Consider the following 25,920-nt stretch of genomic DNA (forward strand, 5'->3'; position numbering starts at 1 on the left):
ATGAAGGCACTTCTGTTTCTAGGTTTTGCCGCCGTGGTTTCATTTGGAGCGCCTGGTTATAAGTATGCTGGGTAAGGAATGTCCTTGAATTCATTAAATTATTGCCCATAGCCCTAGCCATTCCTATCTCTGCAACCTCCTTCAGCTTACAACCCAGTGATATCTCTTTCAATTCTTGACTTATAGGCATTCCACATTTCCCTTGTTCATGGCCATGCCTTCTGCTGTTTCAGCCCTAAGGCAGCGCGGTGGCACAGTAATTAACACTGCTGCCTCACAGTGCCAGAGACCTGGATTCGATTCCCAGCCTTGGGTCACTGTCCGTGTGGAGGCTGCACAATCTCCCCGTGTCTGTGTGGGTTTCCTCTGGGTGCTTCAGTTTCCCTTGTGCTGGTTAGGTGCATTGACCATGCTAAATTTGCACTCAGCGTACCCCAACAGGCGCGCAGTGTGACAACTAGGGGATTTTCACAGTAACTTTGTTGCAGCGTTAATGTGAGCTGACTTGTGACATTGATAAATCAACTTTAAACCCTGAGCCTTTCAACCTCCCTCCTCTCCTAAAGATAGCATTAAAAAATACTTTTTTAATCACATTTTTGATAGCCAGTTTTAATGCATCCTTACGATGTGTAAATGTTTCTCCGCTTGCTCCTGTGAAGCACCTGGAGAACTTACTCAGTCATATTACAGAATCCTAGAATCCCGACAGTGCAGGGGGAGGCCATTCAGCCCATCAAGTCTGCATTGACTATGCAATGAAGTATCAAACCCAGGCCTACCACCCTCCTCCCTAACCTTCTAACCCCATGCATTTATCCCACTTATCCCCCCTAACCTCTACATCGTGGGACACTAAGGGGCAATTTAGCATGGCCAGTCCATCTAACCGGCACACCCTTGGAGTGTAGGGGGAAACTGGAGCACCCATGCAGTCACGGGGAGAACATGTAAATGCCACAATGACAGTGAACCGAGGCCGGAATCAAACCTGGGACCCTGGCGCTGTGAGGCAGCATATCTGCTATATAAATGCAAGTTGTTGTTTTCAGTGTGCCGTGGGAGTGAGGGAGGTGTGCACCTTCTAAAAGTGATATATAGTTTTTGTTGACAGCGAGAAAGTTTTGCGCCTGTGGCCGGAAAATGAACAGCACCTGCAGTTTATAAGGAACATGGCCAGTTCCGTGAAGGTATGATCTCATGTTGCTAATTCGCACTCACTGCTATTTAATTTTGAGGTGACACAGTGGTTAGCACTGCTGCCTTACAGCACCAGGAACCTGGGTTTGATTCCTGCTTGGCTCACTGTCTGTGTAGAGTTTGCACGTTCTCCCCATGTCTGCGTGGGTTTCCTCTGGGCCTCCACTTTCCTCCAAGAGTTTGAAAGACGTGCTGGGTAAGTGCATTAGCCATGCTAAATTCTCCTTCAGTGTACTGAAAAAGGCACTGGAGTGTGGTGACTAGGGGACTTTCACAGTAACTTCATTGCTACTGTTAACGTAAACCTACTTGTGACACTAATAAATAAACTTTCCAAAGATGTGTCACAGAGAGCTGACACCTGTTTCAGGAATGCATGAACTAAAGAGCAGCTTTTCACTTCCCATTTAAAGAACTAATTTCGCTAATCCTGAAAGCAAGTTTAGTGACTAGTTACCTCCTTATAAATGACCACTTGAGCTCCCCGTTTCCACCCAAATCCAAAAGCACTCTCAATTAGCCAAGCAGCACTCACAGTGCAGGGGGAATAGTAGGGTAAATACATGGGATTAAGGGGATAGGGCCAGGGGGGGGTGGGGGGGTTGGTTGCGGAATTGTGGTTGGTGCAGACTGTAGAGATTCTATGAAAATCTTTTAATTGCATTTGATGAAGCCATTAATTGTCTCATTGACGTGTGCGCAGGTTGATTTTTGGCAGCCGGATTCGGCCGAGTTGGTGACCACAAACAGGAGTGTGGATTTCAGGGTCGATGCTTTCTGGGCCTCGTACATACGGGCTGGACTGGAGAAGATTGAATTGAAATATCAGTTAGTTTCAGACCTTGTATTGACTTTTACCAATCAGAAACCTGAGGGGAAGGGTGAGAGGGTGAAGTTCCTGCCTTGGGTGTATTCGATGTCTCTGCACAAATTGGACGCCAATCAGCCCCAGTCACCTCAAATATTATTTTTTTGCTCACCTTCCTTTCAAACTAATTTGCACATTACCAAATTTACTTGTAACCCAATGAAATCTGTGGAATTCACTACCCCAAAGTGCAGTGGATGGATGCTGGGTCAATGAATAAATTTAAGGAGGAGTTAGACAGATTTTTTAATTGGTAATGGGTTGAAGGGTTATGGGGAGAAGGGAGCAAAATGGGTTTGAGTAGTATATCAGCCGTGATCGAATGGCGGAGTGGACTCGATGGGCTGCATGGCCTAATTTTGTTCCTATATCTTATGAACTACGTGTATCAGAACCTAATTTCTTATTTTACATTTGCCTTTAAACATATTTTGATGTATTCAGGTGGGGGAACCCACTGTCGTTTCATCAAAGCAGCTGAAAACCAGTTTGTCACAAAAAATAAGCATTTTTAAAGGTGTGTCTCATCCACATAGAGGTTTACAGCATGGAAACAGGCCCTTTAGCCCAACTTGTCCATGTCATCCCTTTTTTTAACAATTAATCTACTCCCAATTGCCCAAATTTGGCCCATATTCCTCTATATCCATTGTACTCATGTAACTGTCTAAATGCTTTTTAAAAGACAAAATTTTAACTCTGGCAGCTTGTTGCAGACACTCACCACCCTCTGTGAGGAAAATTTGCCCCTCTGGACCCTTTAGTATCTTTCCCCCCTCACCTTAAACCTATGCCCTCTAGTTTTAGACTCCCCTACCTTTGGGAAAAGACATTGACTATCTAGCTGATCTATGCCCCTCATTATTTTATAGACCACTATAAGGTCACCCCTAAGCCTCCTACGAGAAAAAAAATTCCAGTCTATCCAGCGTCTCTTTATAACTCAAACCATCACAACCCAGTCAGCATCCTGGTATCCATCTGTGAGTAAGTGAATTTTAAATATCTGCAATTGACTTTGAAAAGCGATAGACTATCGTCTAGTGGTTATGTTGGTGTGCAATAGTCAGCTGCTTAGTAAACTCAGGAGAAAATAGCTTTCCACGTGCGGATCTTAATACCAAAAGAAAATATTGCTCAATTTTAAGAGTTTACTCGAAGGATTGCAAACAGGAGCAATGAACAGAAACATTTTGATCCGTGGCTATCACTCATTTTGTGAGCGTAGCTGGCTTGCAATGCAATGTTTTCCCAAACAGCCCAATAGATGGCGCTGGGCGCTGGGTGTAATCTTTGGGTGAATTGTGAGAGATCTGCCCTCGTTGTCTTAACCACCCAGAATGACCATGTTCACATTAATCTTACTTTGCACAGCATATTAGTTGAGAACGTGCAGACCCTGGTGGAGAAACAGTTTGACCGAAAAAAAATCAGTTCAACAGGCTACAACTATGAAAAATATCATCGGTTGGAGGAGGTAAAAACATGATTGTGTCACAAAATTAAACAGAAATGTAAGATCATTCTGAAGGTGTATAATTTGATGCTCGGCATGTTAAGAGTTCCTCTGGTTAAAGGCACGGCTAACGGTAAATCCCGAGTTGTTCAAAATCCCAGAAGGAAACAACTACCCTCAACTGTGTTTGCAATTTGTATAGTGTGAGGAGAGACTTGAAATCCCCAACTCCTTTTGATGATTTTAACAAAGCAAATGTTTATTGAGAAATAGAAAAAAAATAGAATTACATTTTGATAAAACAGTGGCTTTACACAGCATCACTACTTTAAACAGTTCTAAACAATCTTGACTTAACTTCCATCAGAGCTAACTTTCCCAATTAGTGTGACAACATCTTATCCTTTCCTTTTTGCCTATGTACTCTATGAATGGTGTGTTTCATCTGTATAGCGCGCAAGAAATAATACTTTTCACTGTGTTCCAATACATCTGAAAATACGAAATCAAATCAAAACCTTATAGATTTTGAGATCGTTATAAATCCAGAAAATGTTACCACACAAGGCCTTCATGTCTCTTGGGTTTGATTCTGAAATTAACCAGCAGTTTGTTTCTCAAATCAGATTTCCTTCACACAGCTTGTTGGGAGGTATACAGCTATTCATACTGTTGGCTGAGGTGTAAAGCAACTTTCCCCATAGGTTCCAGTATTTCATAAGAACATAAGAACATAAGAAATAGGAGCAGGAGTGGGCCAACTAGCCCTTCGAGCCTGCCCCGCCATTCAATAAGATCATGGCTGATCTGTCGTGGCTCAGGTCCACATTCCCGCCCTCTCCCCATAACCCTTAATCCCCTCTCTGATCAAAAACCGATCAACCCGCGTCTTAAAAATATTTAGCGAGGTAGCCTCCACCACATCAACGGGCAGAGAATTCCAGAGATTCACCACCCTTTGAGTGAAGAAGTTCCTCCTCAACTCTGTTCTAAACCGCCCCCCTTTATCTTGAGGCTGTGCCCCCTAGTCCTACTGTCCTTTCTGAGCGGGAAGAGTCTCTCCACCTCTATCCTATCCATCCCATTCATCATCTTATATGTCTCAATGAGATCCCTCCTCATTCTTCTAAACTCTAACGAGTACAAGCCTAATTTATTCAGCCTCTCCTCATAGCTCAACCCCCTCAACTCCGGCATCAGCCTAGTAAACCTCCTCTGCACTCCCTCCAAGGCCAAAATATCCTTGCGTAAGTACGGCGCCCAAAACTGCACACAGTACTCCAGCTGCGGCCTCACCAATGCCCTATACAGCCGCAGCAAGACCTCCCTACTTTTATATTCAATCCCCCTCGCGATGAAGGCCAGCATCCCATTCGCCTTCCTGACCACCTGCTGCACCTGCAAGCTGGGTTTTTGCGACTCATACACAAGGACCCCAAGGTCCCTCTGCACCGTCGCCTGCTGCAGTTTTTCTCCACGTAAGTAATAATCCTTCCTACCATTATTCCTACCAAAGTGGACCACCTCGCACTTGCCAACGTTAAATTCCATTTGCCATTTCCTGGCCCATTCGCCCAGCCTATCTAGATCCTTCTGTATACTCTCCCCACCCTCCGCACAATTTGCCTTTCCACCAATTTTGGTGTCATCAGCAAATTTCGACACCCTACACTCGGTTCCCTCCTCCAGATCATCTATATAAATGGTAAATAGCTGAGGCCCCAGCACCGACCCCTGGGGCACTCCACTAGTCACCATCCGCCAATCCGAATAGCAACCATTGACCCCCACTCTCTGCCTCCTATTTGACAACCAATCCTCTATCCACGCTAACACCCTACCACCAACCTCAATGCCCCCTGACCTTCTGCAATAACCTCTTGTGAGGTACCTTGTCAAACGCCTTCTGAAAATCAAGAAAGATCACATCCACTGGCTCTCCTCTATCCACCGCCCTAGACACATCCTCATAGAACTCCAGTAAATTTGTCAGACACGACTTCCCTTTAACGAAACCGTGCTGCGCCTGCTCTATCAAGCAGTTCCCCTCAAGATGCCTCGCTATTTCCTCCTTGATGACGGATTCTAACATTTTACCTACAACAGACGTTAAACTAACAGGCCTATAATTCCCCGCCTTTTGCCTGGCACCCTTCTTAAACAACAACGTAACATTAGCCGTTTTCCAATCTTCTGGCACTTCCCCGGAATCCAGCGACGTCTGGAAAATAACCAACAAGGCATCCACTATCACCTCCGCCATTTCTTTCAGAACCCTCGGATGCATTCCATCCGGTCCTAGGGACTTGTCCACAATCAGCCCCTCCAGTCTGTCGAGCACCACCTCTCTAGTAACAGTAATGTCATCGAGACCCTCCAGTCCTACCACCTTTCCATCTCTAACATCCGGCAAATTATTCACATCCTCCTCCGTGAAGACCGAAACAAAAAAGTTATTCAAGACCTCAGCCATATCCCCATCCCCTACCACTAGGTCCCCTTTCTCATCCTCTAAGGGACCAACGTTCACCCTAGCCAGCCTCTACCTTTTTATATATTTATAAAAACTCTTGCTATCCTTTTTTATATTGAGCGCTAGCCCAGCTTCATAGTCTCTCCTACCCTTCCTTATCAACTTCTTTGTCAATCTCTGTTGACATTTAAACCTCTCCCAATCCTCTTCTTGCCCACTACTCTTTGCTACTCTAAACGCCTCCGCTTTTACTTTAACACTTTCCTTCACCTCCTTCGTTATCCACGGCTTATTACCTCTCCTCCTACGGTCCTTTTTGACCATCGGAATAAATTTCTGCTGAGCACCAAGAAAGATCTCCTTAAAGATCCTCCACTGCTCCTCAGCAGACCTACCTTCCAACGCGCTCCCCCAGTCCACATTCGCCAATTCTTCTCTCATCCTACCGTACTCCCCTCTGTTCAAACAAAGGACGTGTGTCCGGGAACCCACTTTCTCCTCCTCCATCTGCACCAGAAACTCCACCATACAATGATCACTCTCCCCAAGAGGATCTTCCTTATATACGGTTTTCCCTTTAATTTCTCTTTTATCTTACTTCGTTTCTTTAGCAATGCACTTTCATAACATTTACTTTCCTTCTCTTTATTTTACCTTTTAGAGTTTAAAAGAAAAGTTGACTCCCTTTATCCACCTTACCTTATCCTTTGAACCCTTGACAACAGTGGGTGGCACAATGACGCAGTGGTTAGCACTGCTGCCTCACAGTGACAGGGACCTGGGTTCGATTCCTGGCTCGGGTTATTGTCTACGCGAGTTTCCTCCACGTGCTCTGATTTCCTCCCACAGTCCGAAAGATGTGCTGGTTAAGTGCATTGGCCGTGCTAAATTCTTCCTTAGTGTACCAGATTGTGGCGACTAGGGGGTTTTCACAGTAACTTCATTGCAGTGTTAATATAAGCCTACTTATGATGCTAATAAATAAACTTAAACTTTGAAAAACTATCCATGTTCTGTACCCATTGTTACTAAGTTGCTTCAGATAAACATCTATTTGCTGTGTTACTCGGCTCATTAGCATTTCAGGTAAACACGATAGATTCACACAGTCACTCAATCCCTGGCCTTAATTATAATACTCGTTGTTTCCCTTAGTTGAAAATATATGAACAGAACATGGACAACAAAAAAATTCTGTTTTTTCTGGACGGCACGGTAGCACAGTGGTTAGCACTGCTTCTTCACAGCTCTGGGGTCCTGGGTTCGATTCCTGGCTCAGGTCACTGTCTGTGTGGAATTTGCACATTCTCCTCATGTCTGCGTGGGTTCCCTCCAAGTACTCCAGTTTCTTCCCACAGTCCAAAGATGCGTCGGTTAGGTGGATGGGCCACACTAAGAAATTGCCCCTTAGTGTCCAGGGATGCGTAGGTTAGAGGGATTAGTGGGGATAATATATGGGAGCAGGCCCTGGGTGGGATTGTGATTGGTGCAGACTTGATGGGCTGAAGGGCCTCCTTCTGCGCTGTAGAGTTCTCTGATTCCAATTTCTTGGATTTCCCGGATATGTTTTCTTGGCAGCACGCTGTGTCACGATGTGACCTTGAAGGTTTTCTTTGCTCGGAGGTTATGGTGCAAATTTTGGAATGTGTTTACAATTCTGCTGGCAAACACAGGACAGAACACAAATATATATTCAAGTGTTGATAAACCATCACAGCCGGAAGAATTCCTAGGCTAGGATTGTTCTGATGTAAAATTGGCACAATGCGTACTAATGTAATACTGAGGTGGCCTGTATCCAAACTATGCAGATATTAGTCCCACTGCAGAATTCATGGGGATTGGATTTTAGGGGTTCCAGAAAGTTGGTGAAAGCAGACATTTATTAGTGGTCAAGTATCATTGAAGGAATCCTGTATGTATTTAGTAATTGTTGAGTGGGTCAATGAGATAAGGTGCCAAGTCTTTCCCTTGCAAGATTTTTCAGTGGCCCCTTGTAAATACCAGCTGAAGCTATGTTCCGTTTTAATGTTCATTTCAAAGATCATTCCGTGAAAGCAAAAAAAAAGCAGAAAAATCTTCCCCCACCACCACTCCCAAACCCCGAGTCTGATGGTCTGCGATTGGGCTATTCCGGATATCCCTCCCATTCGCTCTCCTTATCCAGACGCCACAGCTAGTGAGGCCATTAGCCTGAAGAAGATGTCGCTCATGGAACTTAAGCGACTTGGCGAGGTGGGACAGGCAACTAATCCCCTCTGCTTGTCTTTCCTCAGGCCTCTAGATTCAAGCACCGCAGCCTCCATAGACATTTTCATACTGTAAATTTATATAGGATTTTGAAAATTGTATTCAATTTGAAAAATATTCTTAAAAAAAGTAATAAAAGCTATCGGTTTTTTTTAAGTTTATTCATGGGACATGGGCATCGCTGTCTAGGCCAACATTTATTGCCCCTCGCTAATTGCCCCTGAGAACATAGAACATAGAAACATAGAACATTACAGCGCGGAACAGGCCCTTCGGCCCACAATGTTGCGCCGACCAGTCTTATTTTTAAAAAAAAACATTGACCCACTAATCTAAACCAATCCCTTTTCGTCCATAAACCTATCCACCAATCTCTTAAACGCCCCCAAACTAGGCGCATTTACAACTGCAGCAGGCAGGGCATTCCAGTCCCTCACCACCCTCTGGGTAAAGAACCTGCCCCTGACATCCGTCCTATAACTACCCCCCCTTAATTTAAAGCCATGCCCCCTCGTGCTAGATTTCTCCATCCGAGGAAACAGGCTATCACCATCCACCCTATCTAAACCTCTAATCATCTTATATGTTTCTATAAGATCCCCTCTTAGCCGCCTTCTTTCCAGTGAAAACAACCCCAAATCCCTCAGTCTCTCCTCATAGGACCTCCCCTGCATACCAGGCAACATCCTGGTAAACCTCCTCTGCACCCTCTCCAAAGCCTCCACATCCTTCCTGTAATGTGGGGACCAGAACTGCACACAGTACTCCAAGTGCGGCCGCACCAGAGTTGTGTACAGTTGCAACATGACGCTGCGACTCCTAAATTCAATCCCCCTACCAATAAACGCCAAGACACCGTACGCCTTCTTAACAACCTTATCTACTTGATTCCCAACTTTCAGGGATCTGTGTACACATACACCTAGATCCCTCTGCTCCTCCACTCTATTCAAAGGCCTCCCGTTAGCCCTATACTCAACACATCTGTTATTCCTACCGAAATGGATTACCTCACACTTCTCCGCATTAAACTCCATCCGCCACCTCGCGGCCCAGCTCTGCAACCTGTCCAAGTCACCCTGCAAACTTCGACACCCTTCCTCACAATCTACCACACCTCCAACTTTGGTGTCATCAGCAAACTTACTAATCCACCCAACTATACCCTCATCCAGATCATTAATAAAGATTACAAACAGCAGTGGCCCCAAAACAGATCCCTGAGGCACACCACTCGTAACCGCACTCCATGATGAATAATTACCATCAACCACCACCCTCTGTCTCCTATCTGCTAACCAATTCCTGATCCAAGTACCTAAATTACCACCAATCCCATACATCTGCATTTTCTGCAGAAGCATACCATGGTGAACCTTATCAAACGCCTTACTAAAATCCATATATACCACATCTACTGCCTTACCCCTATCCACCTCTTTGGTCACCTTCTCAAAGAACTCAATAAGGTTAGTAAGGCACGACCTTCCCGCTACAAAACCATGCTGACTATCTCTAATCAATTCATTACTCTCCAAATAACTATAAATCCTATCCCTAATAATTCTTTCTAAAACCTTGCCCACTACAGAAGTAAGACTCACTGGTCTGTAATTCCCAGGGAAGTCTCTGCTCCCCTTCTTAAACAATGGGACAACATTCGCTGTCCTCCAATCTTCCGGTACTATACCAGAGACCAACGACGACCTGAAGATCAGAGCCAGTGGCTCTGCAATCACCTCTCTTGCCTCCCATAGAATCCTAGGGTAAATCCCGTCCGGACCAGGGGACTTATCTATTTTCAACCCATCTAGAATATCCAAAACATCCTCTGTATCAACTACAATACTTTCTATTTTACACCCCTTCACCCCAGTGACCTCCTCAGCTACATTCATATCGTCCTGCGTGAACACCGAAGAGAAATAATGGTTCAATGCCTCTCCAATCTCTTCCGGTTCCACACACAACTTCCCCCTACTGTCTGTAACTGGCCCTAATCTTGCCCTAACCAACCTTCTGTTCTGAGAAGGTGATGCTAAGCTGTCTTCTTGAACCGTTGCAGTCCGTGGAGGTATTGTGATGTTCCAGATGTGCTCACAAACAATTTTTCTATTGCAGATTAATCGCTGGATTGTCAAGATCACCGCTGAACACCCGACACTAATTTCCCGCTTTCAAATTGGACGGAGCTATGAAGGTCGACGCATCTATCTCCTCCGGGTAAGGCGACTTCTACCAGATTTGTTATTGTTGTGATGGTTTCTGATGTCTGCACTTCACCCTGCTGTGACGTGCAGTAGGGGTGGCGCAGTGGAAACGTGCTGGGCCCATAAGCCAGAGGTCGACGGATCAAAACCATTCTCTTAAGACGGCACAGTGGTTAGCACTGCTGCCTCACAGTGCCAGGGACCTGGGTTTGATTCCTGGCTTGGGTCACTGTCTGCGCAGAGTCTGCACATTCTTCCCATGTCTGTGTGGGTTTCCTCCAGGTGCTCTCTCTCCTCTCATAGCCCAAAAGACATGCTGGTTAAGTGCATTAGCCATGCTAAATTCTCCCTCAGTGTACCCAAACAGGCACTAATGTGAAGACTAGGCGATTTTCACAGTAACTTTATTGCAATGTTAATGTAAGTCTACTTGTGACACTAATAAAGAAACTTCAAACATGTCAAAAGACTTGTGTTTTGCAAAATAATGATAGATTGTGTGTTTGGACCAATAAAGCAGCCTGATGGGATGATAGTACGTGTGCCAATCTCTTGTTACAGGTTGGCAGGAGAACGGGTTCGGTGAAACCTACCATCTTCTTGGACTGTGGAATCCATGCCAGGGAGTGGATCTCTCCAGCATTTTGCCAGTGGTTTGTGAGAGAGGTTAGCAAAACACTCGTGGGATTTATTTACAACACTTTCCGATAGCAGTCGAGAAACATGCCCATGCAATAAACTTCTGCTTCCACAGGCCACAAGAAACTATGGATCTGATTCAACTATGACCACGCTCCTTGATAAACTGTATTTCCTGGTTGTCCCTGTTATCAATGTGGATGGCTACGCCTATACCTGGACCGAGGTAAGTGTCACAACATCTGTGGATGACCCAGAGTAATTCAGAAGACAGTCATTAGGGTTAAAAGATTGAGGGAAAATGAAGTCAATGGTGGAAAACAAAAACTCAATCTGAAAGAGTTTTGCTACAGAAGCCAGGTTACATAAGAGCCTTCGAAATAGCACCAGGAACGGTCATGTGGTCCCTCAAGAGGATCATGGTCAATCATTGACATCAACTCCACTTTCCTTCCCTATCCACATATCCCTTAATTCTCTTAGTGTCCAAAAATCATTCTACCTCAGCTTTGACCTGAACAACTCAGCATCCACTGCCTTCCAGGGTAGGTAGATTCTAAAGGTTCACTCCATCCCTGGTGGAGAAATCTTTCCTCCCCTCAGTAGACTAGGAGCTGCCAGATGTCCTGTCTAAAAATGGGCCCTAAGCCTTTATTTGAGTAAATCAATGGAACTGGAGTACAGGTGGTTTTGTTTGGTTTTGTTTGGCCTACATCTTTGCTCACACAGAATGTATCAAGGCACAGCTCCCCAGCACTACAAATGTCAGTCTTCATGCCAATTTGATTCACTCCACATGATTTCAGGAAATGGCTAAAGGCACTGGATGCTGCAAAGGCTTTGGGCCCTGATAATATTCCGGCAATAGTACTGAAGACTTGTGCTCCAGAAAGAACGCCAGAAATTCAGCAGTGAGTAACTCACCTCCTGACCCGCATGTCTACCATCTACAAGGTACAGGTCAGGAGTATAATGGAATATCCTCCACTTGGCCTCCAACAACACTCAAGAAACTCAGCACCATTCGGGATAAAGCAGTCCACTTGATTCTCATCCAACCATCACCTTAAATATTCACTCCAAACACCATCGACCTCTAGTGAATAGCAACAGTGTGCAGTGTTTACAAAATGCATGGCAACAGATCACCAAGGTTCCTCTGACAGCACCTCGAACATCTACCACTTAGAAAGACAAGGGCAGCAGATGCATGTGAATGCCATCACCTTCAAGCCACTCTGATCTGGATATATGTTGCAGTTCCTTTGCTGCTGCTGGATTAAAATCCTGGAACCCCATCCCTAACAGCACAGTAGGTATACATACACCACATGGACTGCAGCAGGTTCAAGAAGGCAGCTCACCACCATCTTCTCAAGGGGCAATTACAGACGGGCAATAAATACTGGCCTAACCTGTGAAGCCCACGTCCGGTGAAAGAATTTTTTTTTTTTAAAAAACCCTTGCAAGGGCGATACATTCACTGCGGTTAGGCAATGATCTCATCTCTAGGAATTGGGACAGTGGACCAGTTTCTCAGACTGATCACACCGGCAGGGTTCTCTGGTCCTGCTGTAGTGAATGAAGATTTGGCTGAGCGCCAAATTCCCCATCCTCATTTGCAGTAACACCAGTGGCTGGAAAATTCCAACCAGTGTGTCTTGCTTTACACAGAACAGAATCCTTAGACTTTTAGAGTCAAAGTCCCTGAACTGATTTGGTTATGTGTTGAGTCAGAGAGAATGGGAGAAGCATGGGCTAAGTTTTGTGCAGCCAGATTAAAATTGTTTCAAGAAGAATTAAGTTGGATCTGGGCATCATTGAAGATCAGGGATAGATGGAACATTATGTAAATGATCAACATAACGTCAGAGGATGCATTAGTCCAGGTAAAACTGCTTGAGAAAAGAGTAATGGCCTATGGCACTGCTGCCTTACAGCACTAGAGACCTGGGTTTGATTCCTGGCTTGGGTCACTGGTGTTTGCAATTTTTCCCCGTATCTGCTCTAGTTTTCTCCCAAAGTCCAAAGAAGTGCAGGTTAAGTGGATTGGCCATTATAAACTGTCCCTTCGTGTCAGGGGGATTAGCAGGGTAAATATGTGGGGTTATAGCAATAGGGTCTAAGTGTCAGTGCAGGCTCAATGGATCGAATGCTCCCTTTTGAACTGTAGGAATTTTTTGGATATGTCAGCCTCAGCTCAATCCACTGTCCATGCTAAAATATTACCCCAACTCTGTAAGCCCTTAACTTGTCTCTTAACGCTTGATGGGGTGCTTTATTGAATGCCTTTTTGAAATCCGGGTATACTACATTTACTGGTTCCCATTTATCTAGATTACTAGATGCTGGGCAAGACAACAGCTCAGTGACTATCACTGTTTGCTGTGCAGACATGTGGATTTGGGCCAGTGTCTGTGGGAGTTTACGCATTCTCCCCGTGCTTGCGTGGGTTTTCTCTGGGTGCTCTGGTTTCCTCCCACACCCCAAAGATGTGCTAGTAGGCTGATTGGAGGTAATATATTGTCCCTAAATTAGTTTCCCTCAATGTGGATGGCCATAAAACAATAGATAAGGGTCATGGCTGGAGGGGGGGACTGGTGGTGTTAAAATGGCGGCGTGGGCTCGTTGGGCCGAAGGGCCTGCTTCCCTGGCTGTTTTATTCTTTGTTCTTTGTAGTACATTCTCAAAAATCTCCAATAAATGTGTAAAACAGGTCTGTATGAACCTATGAAAATATGAATTAGGAAGAGGGATACGCCATTCAATCCCTTTAAACCTGCTTCACTATTTAGTAAGATCATGGCTAATCTGATTATTTCTTCAACTCTACATTCCTGCCTATTGCTGAAACCTGTTGACTCTCTGGTTAGTCCAAAATCTATCTATCTCTACCCTACAAACATTCAATGACCATGCCTGCACTACTTTCTGGGGAAGAGTTCCAGGGACTCATAACCCTCTGAAGAGAAAGTGTCGAATTATCTCCATCTTAAATGGCTGCTGCCTTATTTTTAAACTTGTGCCCATGTTCCAGTTTCTCCCACAAGGAAGAAACATCCTTACAGCATCCACCCTGTCAAATCCCCTCGAGGTGTCGCGCGTTTCAATAAGGTCACCCCCATCCCAGGCATCAATCGAATTTTGGGCGGCACAGTGACACAGAGGTTAGCACTGCTATCTCACAGCACCAGGGACCTGGGGGTTCAATTCTGGACTTGGGACTCTGGGAGTTTGCACAGTGCCTGCAGTGGGTTTCTCCCGGGTGCCCCACTTTCCTCCCACACTCCAAAGATGCGCAGGTTAGATGATTGGCTGTTATAAATTGCCCCATTGCGGGGTAAGTGTCTGGGGTTAAAGGGAGGGGGTATGGGCATGAGAAAGATGCTCTGTTGGAGAGTCAGTATAGACTCAATGGGCCCAATGGCCTCCTTCTGCACTGTAGGGAATCTATGATTTCTCTGAATGAACCTTTTATTATTTGGCTATGTAAGGAGTTGTTCATCTGATAGGATGATAGAAGGGATCTTACACATTTATTGCTTTGCCGTGTCTGCCCACAGGATCGATTTTGGAGGAAAACACGTTCCAGGAATCGTGGCACACATTGTATAGGCACAGACCCAAACCGAAACTTTGATGCCAAATGGTGTTGTAAGTATTTCTATTTTAACAAACAACACAACGAACATTTCTATCAAATCTCTTTGAATCACGGGAGGCAATGGCCTAGTGGTATTATCGCTGGACTATTAATCCAGAAACTCCGCCAACGTGCTGGAGCCCCCGGGTTCGAATCCCGCCTCGGCAGATGGTAGGATTTGAATTCAATACAAATTCTCTGGAGTTAAGAATCTACTGATGGCCGTGAAACCATTGTCGATTGTAGGAAAAATCCATCTGGTTCACTAACGTCCCTTCCTTTGGGGAAGGAAATCTGCTGTCCTGACCCAGTCTGGCTTACATGTGACTCCAGAGTCACAGCAATGTGGTTGACTCTCAACTGCCCTCGGGCAACAAGGTGTGGGCAAAATGTGCAGATTAGGTGGATTGGCCGTGCTAAATTGCTGGGGTAAATGCATAGGGTTATGGAGATAGGGCCTAAGTGGCATTGTGGTTGGTGCAGAATTGATGGGCCGAACGTCCACTGTGGAGATTCTATGATGGGCAATATTTGCTGGCCAGCCAGCGACACCCATGTCCCACAAATGAATTTTAAAAAAGTGCCTTGAAGGAGGAAACCAATGTGGAGGGGCCTCCTAAGCCTGTCCACCAGTCTGTGCCACCTTATCTTTCATAATAAACCTGCCTTCTCCTCACTTTAAGAAGTCTCACAACACCAGGTTAAAGTCCAACAGGTTTATTTGGTAGCAAAAACCATTAGCCTTCAGAGAGCTCGCTGCCCTTCATCAGGTGAGTGGGAGATGTGTTACAAACAGGGCATATAAAGACACAAACTCAATTTACAAAATAAAGGTTGGAATGCGAGTCTTTACAGGTAATCAAGTCTCAAAGGTACAGACAATGTGAGTGGAGAGAGCGTTAAGCACAGGTTAAAGAGATGTGTATTGTCTCCAGACAGGACAGTTAGTGAGATTTTGCAAGTCCAGGCAAGTCGTGAGGGTTACAGATAGTGTGACATGAACCCAAGATCCCGGTTGAGACCGTCCTCATGTGTGTGGAACTTGGCTATCAGTCTCTGCTCAGCGATTCTGTGCTGTCGTGTGTCGTGAAGGCCGCCTTGGAGAATGCTTACCCGAAGGTCAGAGGCCAAATACCCTTCTAATAATAATGGATTCTCCTCACTTCCCGTTAATACTCCTGCTTATCAAATATCTCCCCATCTCTGATTGAAGATGTAGGAATTGTCCTAACATTAGCTGCCAGTTGTTTCAAACCTTAGAGTGTGGATGTACTTCCTAATTTCACTCCTGAATGGCGTTATTTAAGGCAATGGGGAAGGTGTTGAAAGATTTAGTGCCACAACCGTGGATCAAACCAGATCCAGGTTCCTGACTTTGGTTCAGTTTCTTGGCTCCCCTATTTTGATTGGAAGCTTCCCCTCTTTGGGTCCTGTGAGTGCTAATACACGGCGCTGATGCTATATTTCAGCTTAAGTTGCAGTTACAGTCAGCTTACAAATTTACCCACATTCCAATAATTTATTTCAACTAAATTGTGTTTGTTAACACCAGAGACCACTCACCTGACGAAGGAACAGCGTGTTCCGAAAGCTAGTGGTGTTTACTATCAAATAAACCTGTTGGACTTGATAGAGCAGACACAGCACGGTTTCATTAAAGGGAAGTGGTGTCTGACAAATTTACTGGAGTTCTATGAGGATGTGTCAAGGGCGGTGGATAGAGGGGAGACGGTGGATGTGGTCTTTCTGGATTTTCAGAAGGCGTTTGACAAAGTACCTCATAAGAGGTTATTGCAGAAGGTCAGGGGACTTGGAGTTGGGGGTAGGGTGTTAGCGTGGATAGAGGATTGGTTGTCAAATAGGAGGCAGAGAGTGGGGGTCAACGGGTGCTATTCGGATTGGCGGATGGTGACTAGTGGAGTGCCCCAGGGGTCGGTGCTGGGGCCTCAGCTTTTTACCATTTATATAGATGATCTGGAGGAGGGAACCGAGTGTAGGGTGTCAAAATTTGCGGATGACACCAAGATTGGGGGAACGGCAAATTGTGCGGAGGGTGTGGAGAGTCTGCAGAAGGATCTAGATAGGCTGGGTGAATGGGCCAGGAAATGGCAAATGGAATTTAATGTTGGCAAGTGTGAGGTGGTCCACTTTGGTAGGAAGAATGGTAGGAAGGACTATTCCTTACGTGGCGAAAAACTGCAGCAGGCGACGGTGCAGAGGGACCTTGGGGTCCTTGTGCATGAGTCGCAAAAACCCAGCTTGCAGGTGCAGCAGGTGGTCAGGAAGGCGAATGGGATGCTGGCCTTCATAGCGAGGGGGATTGAATATAAAAGTAGGGAGGTCTTGCTGCAGCTGTATAGGGCATTGGTGAGGCCGCAGCTGGAGTACTGTGTGCAGTTTTGGGCGCCGCACCTGCGCAAAGATATTTTGGCCTTGGAGGGAGTGCAGAGGAGGTTTACTAGGCTGATACCGGAGTTGAGGGGGTTGAGCTATGAGGAGAGGCTGAATAAACTAGGCTTGTACTCGTTAGAGTTTAGAAGAATGAGGGGAGATCTCATTGAGATGTATAAGATGATGAACGGGATGGATAGGATAGAGGTGGAGAGACTCTTCCCGCTCAAAAAAGACAGTAGGACTAGGGGGCACAGCCTCAAGATAAAGGGGGGGCGGTTTAGAACGGAGTTGAGGAGGAACTTCTTCACTCAAAGGGTGGTGAATCTCTGGAATTCTCTGCCCGTTGAAGTGGTGGAGGCTACCTCGCTAAATATTTTTAAGATGCGGGTTGATGGGTTTTTGATAAGAGAGGGGATTAAGGGTTATGGGGAGAGGGCCGGAAAGTGGAACTGAGCCACGACAGATCAGCCATGATCTTATTGAATGGCGGGGCAGGCTCGAAGGGCCAGATGGCCTACTCCTGCTCCTATTTCTTATGTTCTTATGTTTATGACTTGAACCTGGTGTTGTGAGACTCCTTACTGTGTTTACCCCAGTCCAAACGCCAGCATCTCCACATCATCAGCACCAGAGGGAGCCAGAGAGCCATGTGCTGAGCTGGACGGGAGCGGGAGATGTCGGTTTTGTGATGTTAATGCGACGAGAAAGGGAAAGATGCAAAAGCAAAATGTCCGATTCACCACGTGTGGCCTTGATAACCTCGCTGGGATGTCCCCTGCTCTAAGGTTAGAATCCCTACTGTGCATTCGACCCATCGAGCCTGCACCGACTCTCCAATGGAGCATCTTCCTCAGGCCCAATCCCCGTAGCCCCACATATTTACCGTGTTAACCCCCCTGGCAGAGTGTTTTCCTCAGAGCAGAGAAGGCCGAGGGGGGGGGAACCTGATTGAGGTGTAAAAAACTGAGGGACACTCATTAGGTAGGTGGGAAAAATCTTTTCCCCTGAGTAGAGGGGTCAATAACTGGGGGCTAGAGATTTAACGTAAGGGGCAGGAGGTTTAGAGGGGATTTGAGGCAAAACTTCTTCACCCAGAGGGCGGTGGGAATCTGGGACTCACTGCCTGAAAGGGTGGGAGGGAAGAGAACCCTCACAACATTGACTAAAATGTTTAGATGAGCTCTTGAAACACCAGAGCGTACAAGGCTACGGACCGAGTGCTGGGAAATGGGCTGGGAATGGGCAGCTGGTTGATGGCCGGCGCAGACACAATGGGCCGAAGGGCCTCTTTCTGTGCTATATGACTCTATGGGCGTGATAATCCAGCTCGTCACGCCGGTGGGAATCTTCTAGTCCCTCTGTCAGCGTTTCCCAGCTCGTGTTTCCCAGCAGAGTATTTTTTTTTATTCATTTGTGGGACATGGGCGTCGCTGGCTGGCCAACATTTATTGCCCATCCCTGGTTGCCCTTGAACTAAACGCCTCGCTTAGCCATTTCAGAGGGCAGCTGAGAGTCAACCACATTGCTACAGCTCCGATATCACATATATATTGACAGTGGCGGGACCAATGGATCCCACCACCAGCGAATGCTACGCCATCTCCTGCCACGGGGAGGCCAGAGAATCCCACCGCCTGGCTCTATGTCTCGACTGTGAAGCACCTTCGAATGTTTTGTTATGGTTAGAAACATAATTGAATTTCTTTATTAAAGATCATCACCATGATTCTTCTCTCTGACGCTGATAGCATCATTTGTCAGGGCATTTAGTTAAAAAGGTTACTGTTTGTAAACAATAGGGGTGATTGAGGGGCTTTTAGATAAGCACATGAATGTGCAAGGAATAGAGGGATGAGGACCAAGGGATTAGTTTAATTTGGTGGCACATTCGGCATGTTTGCGGGCCGAAGGGCCTGTTCCTGTGCTATATGGTTCGATGCTCTATGTTCTATTGTGAAACGTGACGGCAAAGGCCTTGGAATCAGAATCAGCAGCCAAGAGTAGCTTCCAGAAGTGTTGGGTTATGGGATTGGGGCCAGCACCAACAAAGGGCTGGCGTCAGAGAACAGTCTCCGGGGCAACACTGGCAGCTGAGAATGGGCCGTGAGCAATTCCAGCCAGTGGTTAAAAACACGCTGCAGAGTGACTCAGTGACAAGCTATTCCCCTTGAAAAGCAAGATCTGGGCTCTCCCGGGTTGATGCAAAAAATAAGACCATATGATATAGGAGCAGAGTTAGGCCATTCGGCCCATCGAGTCTACTCCGCCATTCAGTATGATTCTCATCCCCATTTTCCTGCCTCCGCCCTGTGACCCCTGATCCCCTTGTTAATCAGGAACTTCTCTCCCTCTGTCTCAAAGACACTCCATTGACCCGGCCTCCACAGCCTCCTGCGGCAAAGAGTTCCATAAATTCACCACTCTCTGGCTGAAGAAGTTGCTCCTTATCTCTGAGTGGGGGAAGGGTGGGGGGGGGACGGGGGGGGCCATCGACAGGACCAGAAGATCCCACCAGCAGCAAGGCGAAAATCTCAGCCCTAAGGTTTAATCTGTATACTATGACAAAAAGTATTTCTGCTCACCCTGGCTATAATCTTTCCCGTCAGCAAGAATGCCAAGGATTATGTGAAAATAAAGATTCATGTTTCCACGATAACCTGACCTCCAGAAAAATCTTGCTTAAAATATTGGCTTATCTTTCTTCTCTCTATAGATGCCGAATGACCTTGGGTGCAAAAAAAATTCCAATGCTTCCTGTTTGTCTTTGGGCTATATCAGAGTTGGAATAAATTAGAACCATCACACGTCCTGCTAACTGTCACATTGTGTCCTCTAGCAATCGGTGCCTCATCGAACCCTTGTTCTGAGACATACTGTGGTCCTCGGGTAGAATCTGAGAAAGAAGTCCAGGCTGTCGCAAACTTCATCCGTCGCCACAAAGGAAGCATCAAGGCATATCTCACCATGCACTCTTACTCTCAGATGTGCCTCTTCCCTTATTCCTACACCTATGACTTAGCACCGAATCACGCTGAGCTGGTATGTGTCTCAGCCTTTTACATGTTCACAAACCCGTGCGATGCAAAGCAGAATTTGACACTTTGATTTATATTCTCTGAGAGACATTTGGCTTCAGTGGGAGGTGGGATGTTTGGGTTCTCAGTTTGAGAGCCCAACTCCCTTCCACAATGCAGTTTCTCTGGTTTATCAGGATGATCGGAGGAGTAAAATTGCTTCCTCCCCATAGAGAAGGAGGAGAAGCCTTCGGGTGGCCTGACAGTATTATCACTAGACTAAGCCAGTACGGTGGCACAGTGCTGCCTCACAGTGCCAGGAACCCCGGTTCAATTCCTGGCTTGGATCACTGTCTGTGCGGAGTCAGCACATTCTCCCCATGTCTGTGTGCATTTCCTCTGGGTGCTCCGGTTTCCTCCCACAGTCTAAAAAGCGTGCTGGTTAGGGGCATTGGCCATGCTCAATTCTCCCTCAGTGTACCCGTACAGTTGCCGGAGTGTGGCAACTAGGGGATTTTCACAGTAACTTCATTACAGTGTTAATGCATGCCTACATGTGACACAAATTAAACTTTAATCTTTTACTATTAATCCAGAAACTCCTGGGAATCTGGGTTCGAATGCCACCATGGTAGATGGTGGAATTTGAATTCAATAAAAAATCTGGAATTAAGAATCTACTGATGACCATGAAACCATTCTCGATTGTCGGAAAACCCATCTGGTTCACTAATTTAGTGAAGGAAATCTGCCATCCTTACCTGGTCTGGCCTATGTGTGACTCCAGAACCACAGCAATGTGCTTGATTCCAACTGACTTCCAAGGGCAACAAGGGATGAGCAATAAATGCTGGCCAGCCAGCGACACCCATGTTCCATGAATGTATACAAGAAAATGCTTCATCTGGCAACAGATGCATGTTGACTTATGTGTCAGATCCATAAGAAATAGGAGCAGGAGTAGGCATTCAGCCCATCAAGCCCACTCTGCCATTTACTAAGATCACGGCAAATCTGCTTGTGACCTTAACTTCATTTTCTTGCCTGACCACATAATCCTTGACCCACTGTATCTTGAAAAATTGATCTAGCTCAGCTTTGAACATATTCAAAGACCCTAATCTTTTAACTCTCTGTGGAAGAGAGTTCCAAAGACTCATGACCCACTTAAAGAAGAAATTCATCTTTATTGCCATCTTAAATGGAGACCCCTTTATTTTTAAACTGTTCCTCGCGTTCTCGGCTGAAAACTTCTAAGAAACCTTGGTGAGATCCTGCAGTGCATCTTGATGATGATACACATAACTGTGACACACTTTGGAGGGACTGAATGTTTGCAGAAGGGGTAGCAATCAAACAGGCAACTTTGTCCTGGATGGTTAAGAACATAAGAAGTAGGAGCAGCAGTAGGCCATCTGGCCCCTCAAGCCTGTTCTGCCATTCAATAAGATCATGGCTGATCTTTTTGTGGACTCAGCTCCACTTACCCACCTGCTCACCATAACCCTTAATTCCTTTACTGTTCAAAAATTTATCTATCCTTGCCTTAAAAACATTCAATGAGGTGGCCTCAACTGCTTCACTGGACAGAGAATTCCACAGATTCACAACGCTTTGTGTGAAGAAGTTCCTCCTCAGCTCAGTCCTAAATCTGCTTCCCCTTATTTTGAAGCTATTCCCCTAGTTCTAGTTTCACCCACCAGTGGAAACAACTTCCCTGGTTCTATCTTACCTATTCCCTTCATAACCTTGCATGTTTCTATCACAACACTTCTCATTCTTCTGAATTCCAATGAGTATAGCCCCAGTCTACTCAGTCTCTCCTCATAAGCCAACCCTCTCAACTCCAGAATCAACCTAGTGAATCTCCTCTGCCCCCGCTCCAATGCCAATATATCCTTTCTCAAATAGGAAGACTAAAACTGTACACAGTACTTCAGGTGTGGTCTCCCCAGCACCTTATATAGCTGCAACATAATCTCACTGTTTTTAAACTCCATCCCTCAAGCAATGAAGGACAAAATTCCATTTGCCTTCTTAATTACTTGCTGCACCAGCAAACCAACTCCTTGAGATTCCTAAACAAGCACATCCAGGTCCCTCCACATAACAGCAGGCTGTAATTTTTTGCCATTTAAATAATAGTCCATTTTGCTGTTATTCCTACCAAAATGAATGACTTCACATTTACTGACATTGTACTCCATCTGCCATACCCTCGCCCACTCATTTAGATTGTCTAGATCCTTTTGCAGACTTTCAGCGTCATCTGCACAATTTGCTCTTCCAGCTCTCATAGTGTCATCTGCGAATTTTGACACACAGCACCTGGTCCCCAACTCCAAATCTTCTACGTAAATCGTAAACAATTGCAGTCCCAACACTGATCTCTGAGGCACACCACTAGTCACTGATCGTTAACCAGAAAAACACCCATTTACCCCGACTCTTTGCTTTCTGATGGTTTACCAATCCTCTATCCATGCTAACGCATTACCTGTAACACTCTGCACCTTTATCTTATGTCGCAGTCTTTGGTATGGCACCTTGTTAAATGCCTTCTGGAAATCCAGATACACCACATCCACAGGTTCCTCATTATCCACTGCATATATAATGTTCTCAAAGAATTCCATCAAATTAGTCAAACATGACCTGCCCTTCATGCTTCATCTTACCAATGGGACAGTTTATATCCAGATGACTCACTATTTCTTCCTTGATGATAGATTCAAGCATTTTCCCTACTACAGAAGTTAAGCTAACCAGACGATAGTTACCTGCTTTTTGTTTACCTCCTTTTTTAAACAGTGGCGTCACAAACTTCTTGAGTATGGTTGAAGCTGCACCCATCCAGGGAAGTGGACGGTATTCTACTTCATTGACTGTTGGCTGGGCTCATTGCCGTATCTTTGAGTCAAATCAGTTATGGGTTGGTGCCATATTCCGGGATTTAAACATGGAATCCAGACTGAGATTTCAATGAGATGCTGCACTCTCAAGGTTGCCATCTTCTTGATCAGTCATTAATGTAGACGCCTACTTATCTGTTCAGTTACGATGTGGAGATGCTGGCATTGGACTGGAGTGGGTACAGTAAGCAGCCTCACAACACCAAGTTAAAATCCCAACAGGTTTATTTGGTAGCATGAGCTTTTGAAGTGCTTTTCCTTCATCAGGTGTGCTCGCCTGATGAAGGAGCAGTGCACCGAAAGCTTCTGATTCCAAATAAACCTGTTGAACTTTAACCTGGTGTTGTGGGACTTCTTACTCTGTTCAATTAGATATAAGCAATCCCACTCATGATGGACTGGCCATCCAAGTTAGTACACAATGCTGTAAAGTCCCACATTTATAAGTAAGAAGATCTCAACCCTGGTTGGCTCAGTGATGGTTTTTTTAATATATTCATTTGGAACTATATTTTGTTAAACTCTTAATGAAACAGACTTGGAATCTTTGTGTAGTATTTGATTATTTTTGAAATGATGAATAACCCGCATTCTCTCTTGCAGAATAACCTTGCTAAGGGAGCAATTCGCAGCCTGGCCAGTCTCTACGGAACACAATATACTTATGGTCCTGGAGCTACCACCATCTGTGAGTCTTTGGCTTCGTTCTACATTTAGTCATCATTGTAAACAAACAAATAATTTATTAATAACGCTAATATGAAATGAATGGCTGCTGAGATTCCAAAGTCTGGAAATTCCACCTCAAAGCCTTTCTCCTCCCTTACAAACCTACACCACATCAACACACTTCTGTTCACCCCTCCTGATGCATCTTTCTTTCCTTCAGTTAAACAAAGAGAACAAACACCAGAGAAAATTACAGCACAGGAACAGGCCCTTTGGTCCTCCAAGCCTGCCCCAACCATGCTGCCCAACTTAACTAAAACCCCCATACTTCCCTGGACCATATCCCTCTATTCCCATCCGATTTATGTATTTGTCAAGATGCCCCTTAAAAGTCACTACTGTGTCCGCTTCCACTACCTCCCCCAGGAACGAGTTCCAGGAACCCACCACCCTCTGTGTAAAAAATCTGCCTCATACATCTCCTTTAAACCTTGCCCCTCGCACCTTAAACCTGTGCCCCATAGTAATTGACTCTTCCACTCTGGAAAAAAGCTTCTGACTATCCACTCTGTCCATGCCTCTCAAAATCTTGTCAACTTCTATCAGGTCACTCCTCAATCTCTGTCGTTACAGTGAAAACAAACCAAGTTTCTCCAACCTCTCCTCATAGCTAATGCCCTCCATATCAGCCGACATCCTGAGAAATCTTTTCTGTACCCTTTTCAAAGCCTCCACATCCTTCTGGTAGTGTGGTGACCAGAATTGAACACTATATTCCAAATGTGGCTTAACTAAGGTTCTATAAAGCATCAACATGACTTGCCAATTTTTAAACTCAGTGCTCCGGCTGATGAAGGCAAGCATGCTATATGCGTTCTTGACTACCTTCTCCACCTGCATTGCCATTTCCAGTGACCTATGTACCTGTACACTCAGGTCCCTTTGCTCTTCAATACTCTTAAGGGTTCTACCATTTACTGTATACTTCCTATCTGTATTAGACCTTCCAAAAGGCATTACCTCACATTTGTCCGGATTAAACTCCATCTGCCATCTCTTTGTCCATGTATCCAAATGATCTATATCCTGCTGTGTCCTCTGATGGTCCTCATTGCCATCCGCAAATCCACCAAACTTTGTGTCATCTACAAACTTACTAAGTTACATTTTCCTCCAAATCATTTATCTATATTACAAACAGCAAAGGCTCCTGCACTGATCCCTGAGGAATACCACTTGTCACAGCCCTCCATTCAGAAACACACCCTTCCACTGCTACCCTCTTGTGTGCCTGCAAAGCACCAGGATTTTCCAACTGTGTTTGCCCTGAAGCTGGAAATTCCCGCCCGAGGTCAACGGGCCTTTCCATGATCCGCCCCATCGGAATGTGGAAATTCACCGCCTGGAGTCAGTTATTTATTTTAAATGTGCCACATTCGAACAAGTTGTTGTTACCTGGTGATGGGAAGCAGTGGCTTGGCGATTGAGACGTATGAGATGATGAATGGGATGGATAGGATAGAGGTGGAGAGACTCTTCCCGCTCAAAAAAGACAGTAGGACTAGGGGGCACAGCCTCAAGATAAAGGGGGGGCGGTTGAGAACGGAGTTGAGGAGGAACTTCTTCACTCAAAGGGTGGTGAATCTCTGGAATTCTCTGCCCGTTGAAGTGGTGGAGGCTGCCTCGCTAAATATTTTTAAGACGCGGGTTGATGGGTTTTTGATAAGCGAGGGGATTAAGGGTTATGGGGAGAGGGCGGGAATGTGGAACTGAACCACGACAGATCAGCCATGATCTTATTGAGTGGCGGGGCAGGCTCGAAGGGCTAGATGGCCTACTCCTGCTCCTATTTCTTATGTTCTTATGTTCTTATGATATTGTCACTGGAGCAGTAATCCAGGTACCCAGGGTAACGCTCATTCGCTCCTTTGAGGATTTGATGGAAGGTGCAAAATTGCCCAGTTGAAATCTCGGTGTTAATGTTGGCATGCTGTCTTTGCACAGATCCAGCTGCTGGAGGTTCGGACGATTGGGCCTACGATCAGGGAATTAAATATTCCTTCACCTTTGAACTGCGTGACACTGGCAGATACGGCTTCCTGTTGCCTGAATCTCAAATTAAACCAACATGTGAAGAAACCATGCTGGCCATTAAATACGTGGCCGACTATGTCGTCAACAACTTGTATTGA

At 45.5% G+C, this 25,920-nt stretch overlaps 1 protein-coding gene across 1 annotated transcript; it reads left to right on the forward strand.

Moving 5' to 3' along the window:
• On the forward strand, positions 1-25,920 carry LOC145341534 (carboxypeptidase B-like). The gene is made up of 11 exons (XM_080186515.1): positions 1-71; positions 1,115-1,190; positions 1,904-2,028; positions 3,443-3,545; positions 10,369-10,470; positions 11,019-11,123; positions 11,212-11,322; positions 14,660-14,750; positions 19,970-20,172; positions 23,663-23,747; positions 25,733-25,920. The coding sequence occupies exons 1-11, from the start codon at positions 1-3 to the stop codon at positions 25,918-25,920; spliced, it is 1,260 nt and encodes a 419-aa protein (XP_080042641.1).

Source organism: Carcharhinus amblyrhynchos, chromosome 3 (genome assembly GCF_965287045.1).
Source record: "Carcharhinus amblyrhynchos chromosome 3, sCarAmb.v2.hapA, whole genome shotgun sequence".
Classification (NCBI taxonomy): domain Eukaryota; kingdom Metazoa; phylum Chordata; class Chondrichthyes; order Carcharhiniformes; family Carcharhinidae; genus Carcharhinus; species Carcharhinus amblyrhynchos.

What these genes read in the sequence shown, in the direction of transcription:
- LOC145341534 (XM_080186515.1), top strand. Translation starts at nt 1, where the DNA reads ATGAAGGCACTTCTGTTTCTAGGTTTTGCCGCCGTGGTTTCATTTGGA. An exon ending in AATATCATCGGTTGGAGGAG is followed by an intron (nt 3,546 to 10,368) that starts GTAAAAACATGA and finishes TTTCTATTGCAG; the next exon opens with ATTAATCGCTGGATTGTCAA. An exon ending in ACGCCTATACCTGGACCGAG is followed by an intron (nt 11,323 to 14,659) that starts GTAAGTGTCACA and finishes GTCTGCCCACAG; the next exon opens with GATCGATTTTGGAGGAAAAC.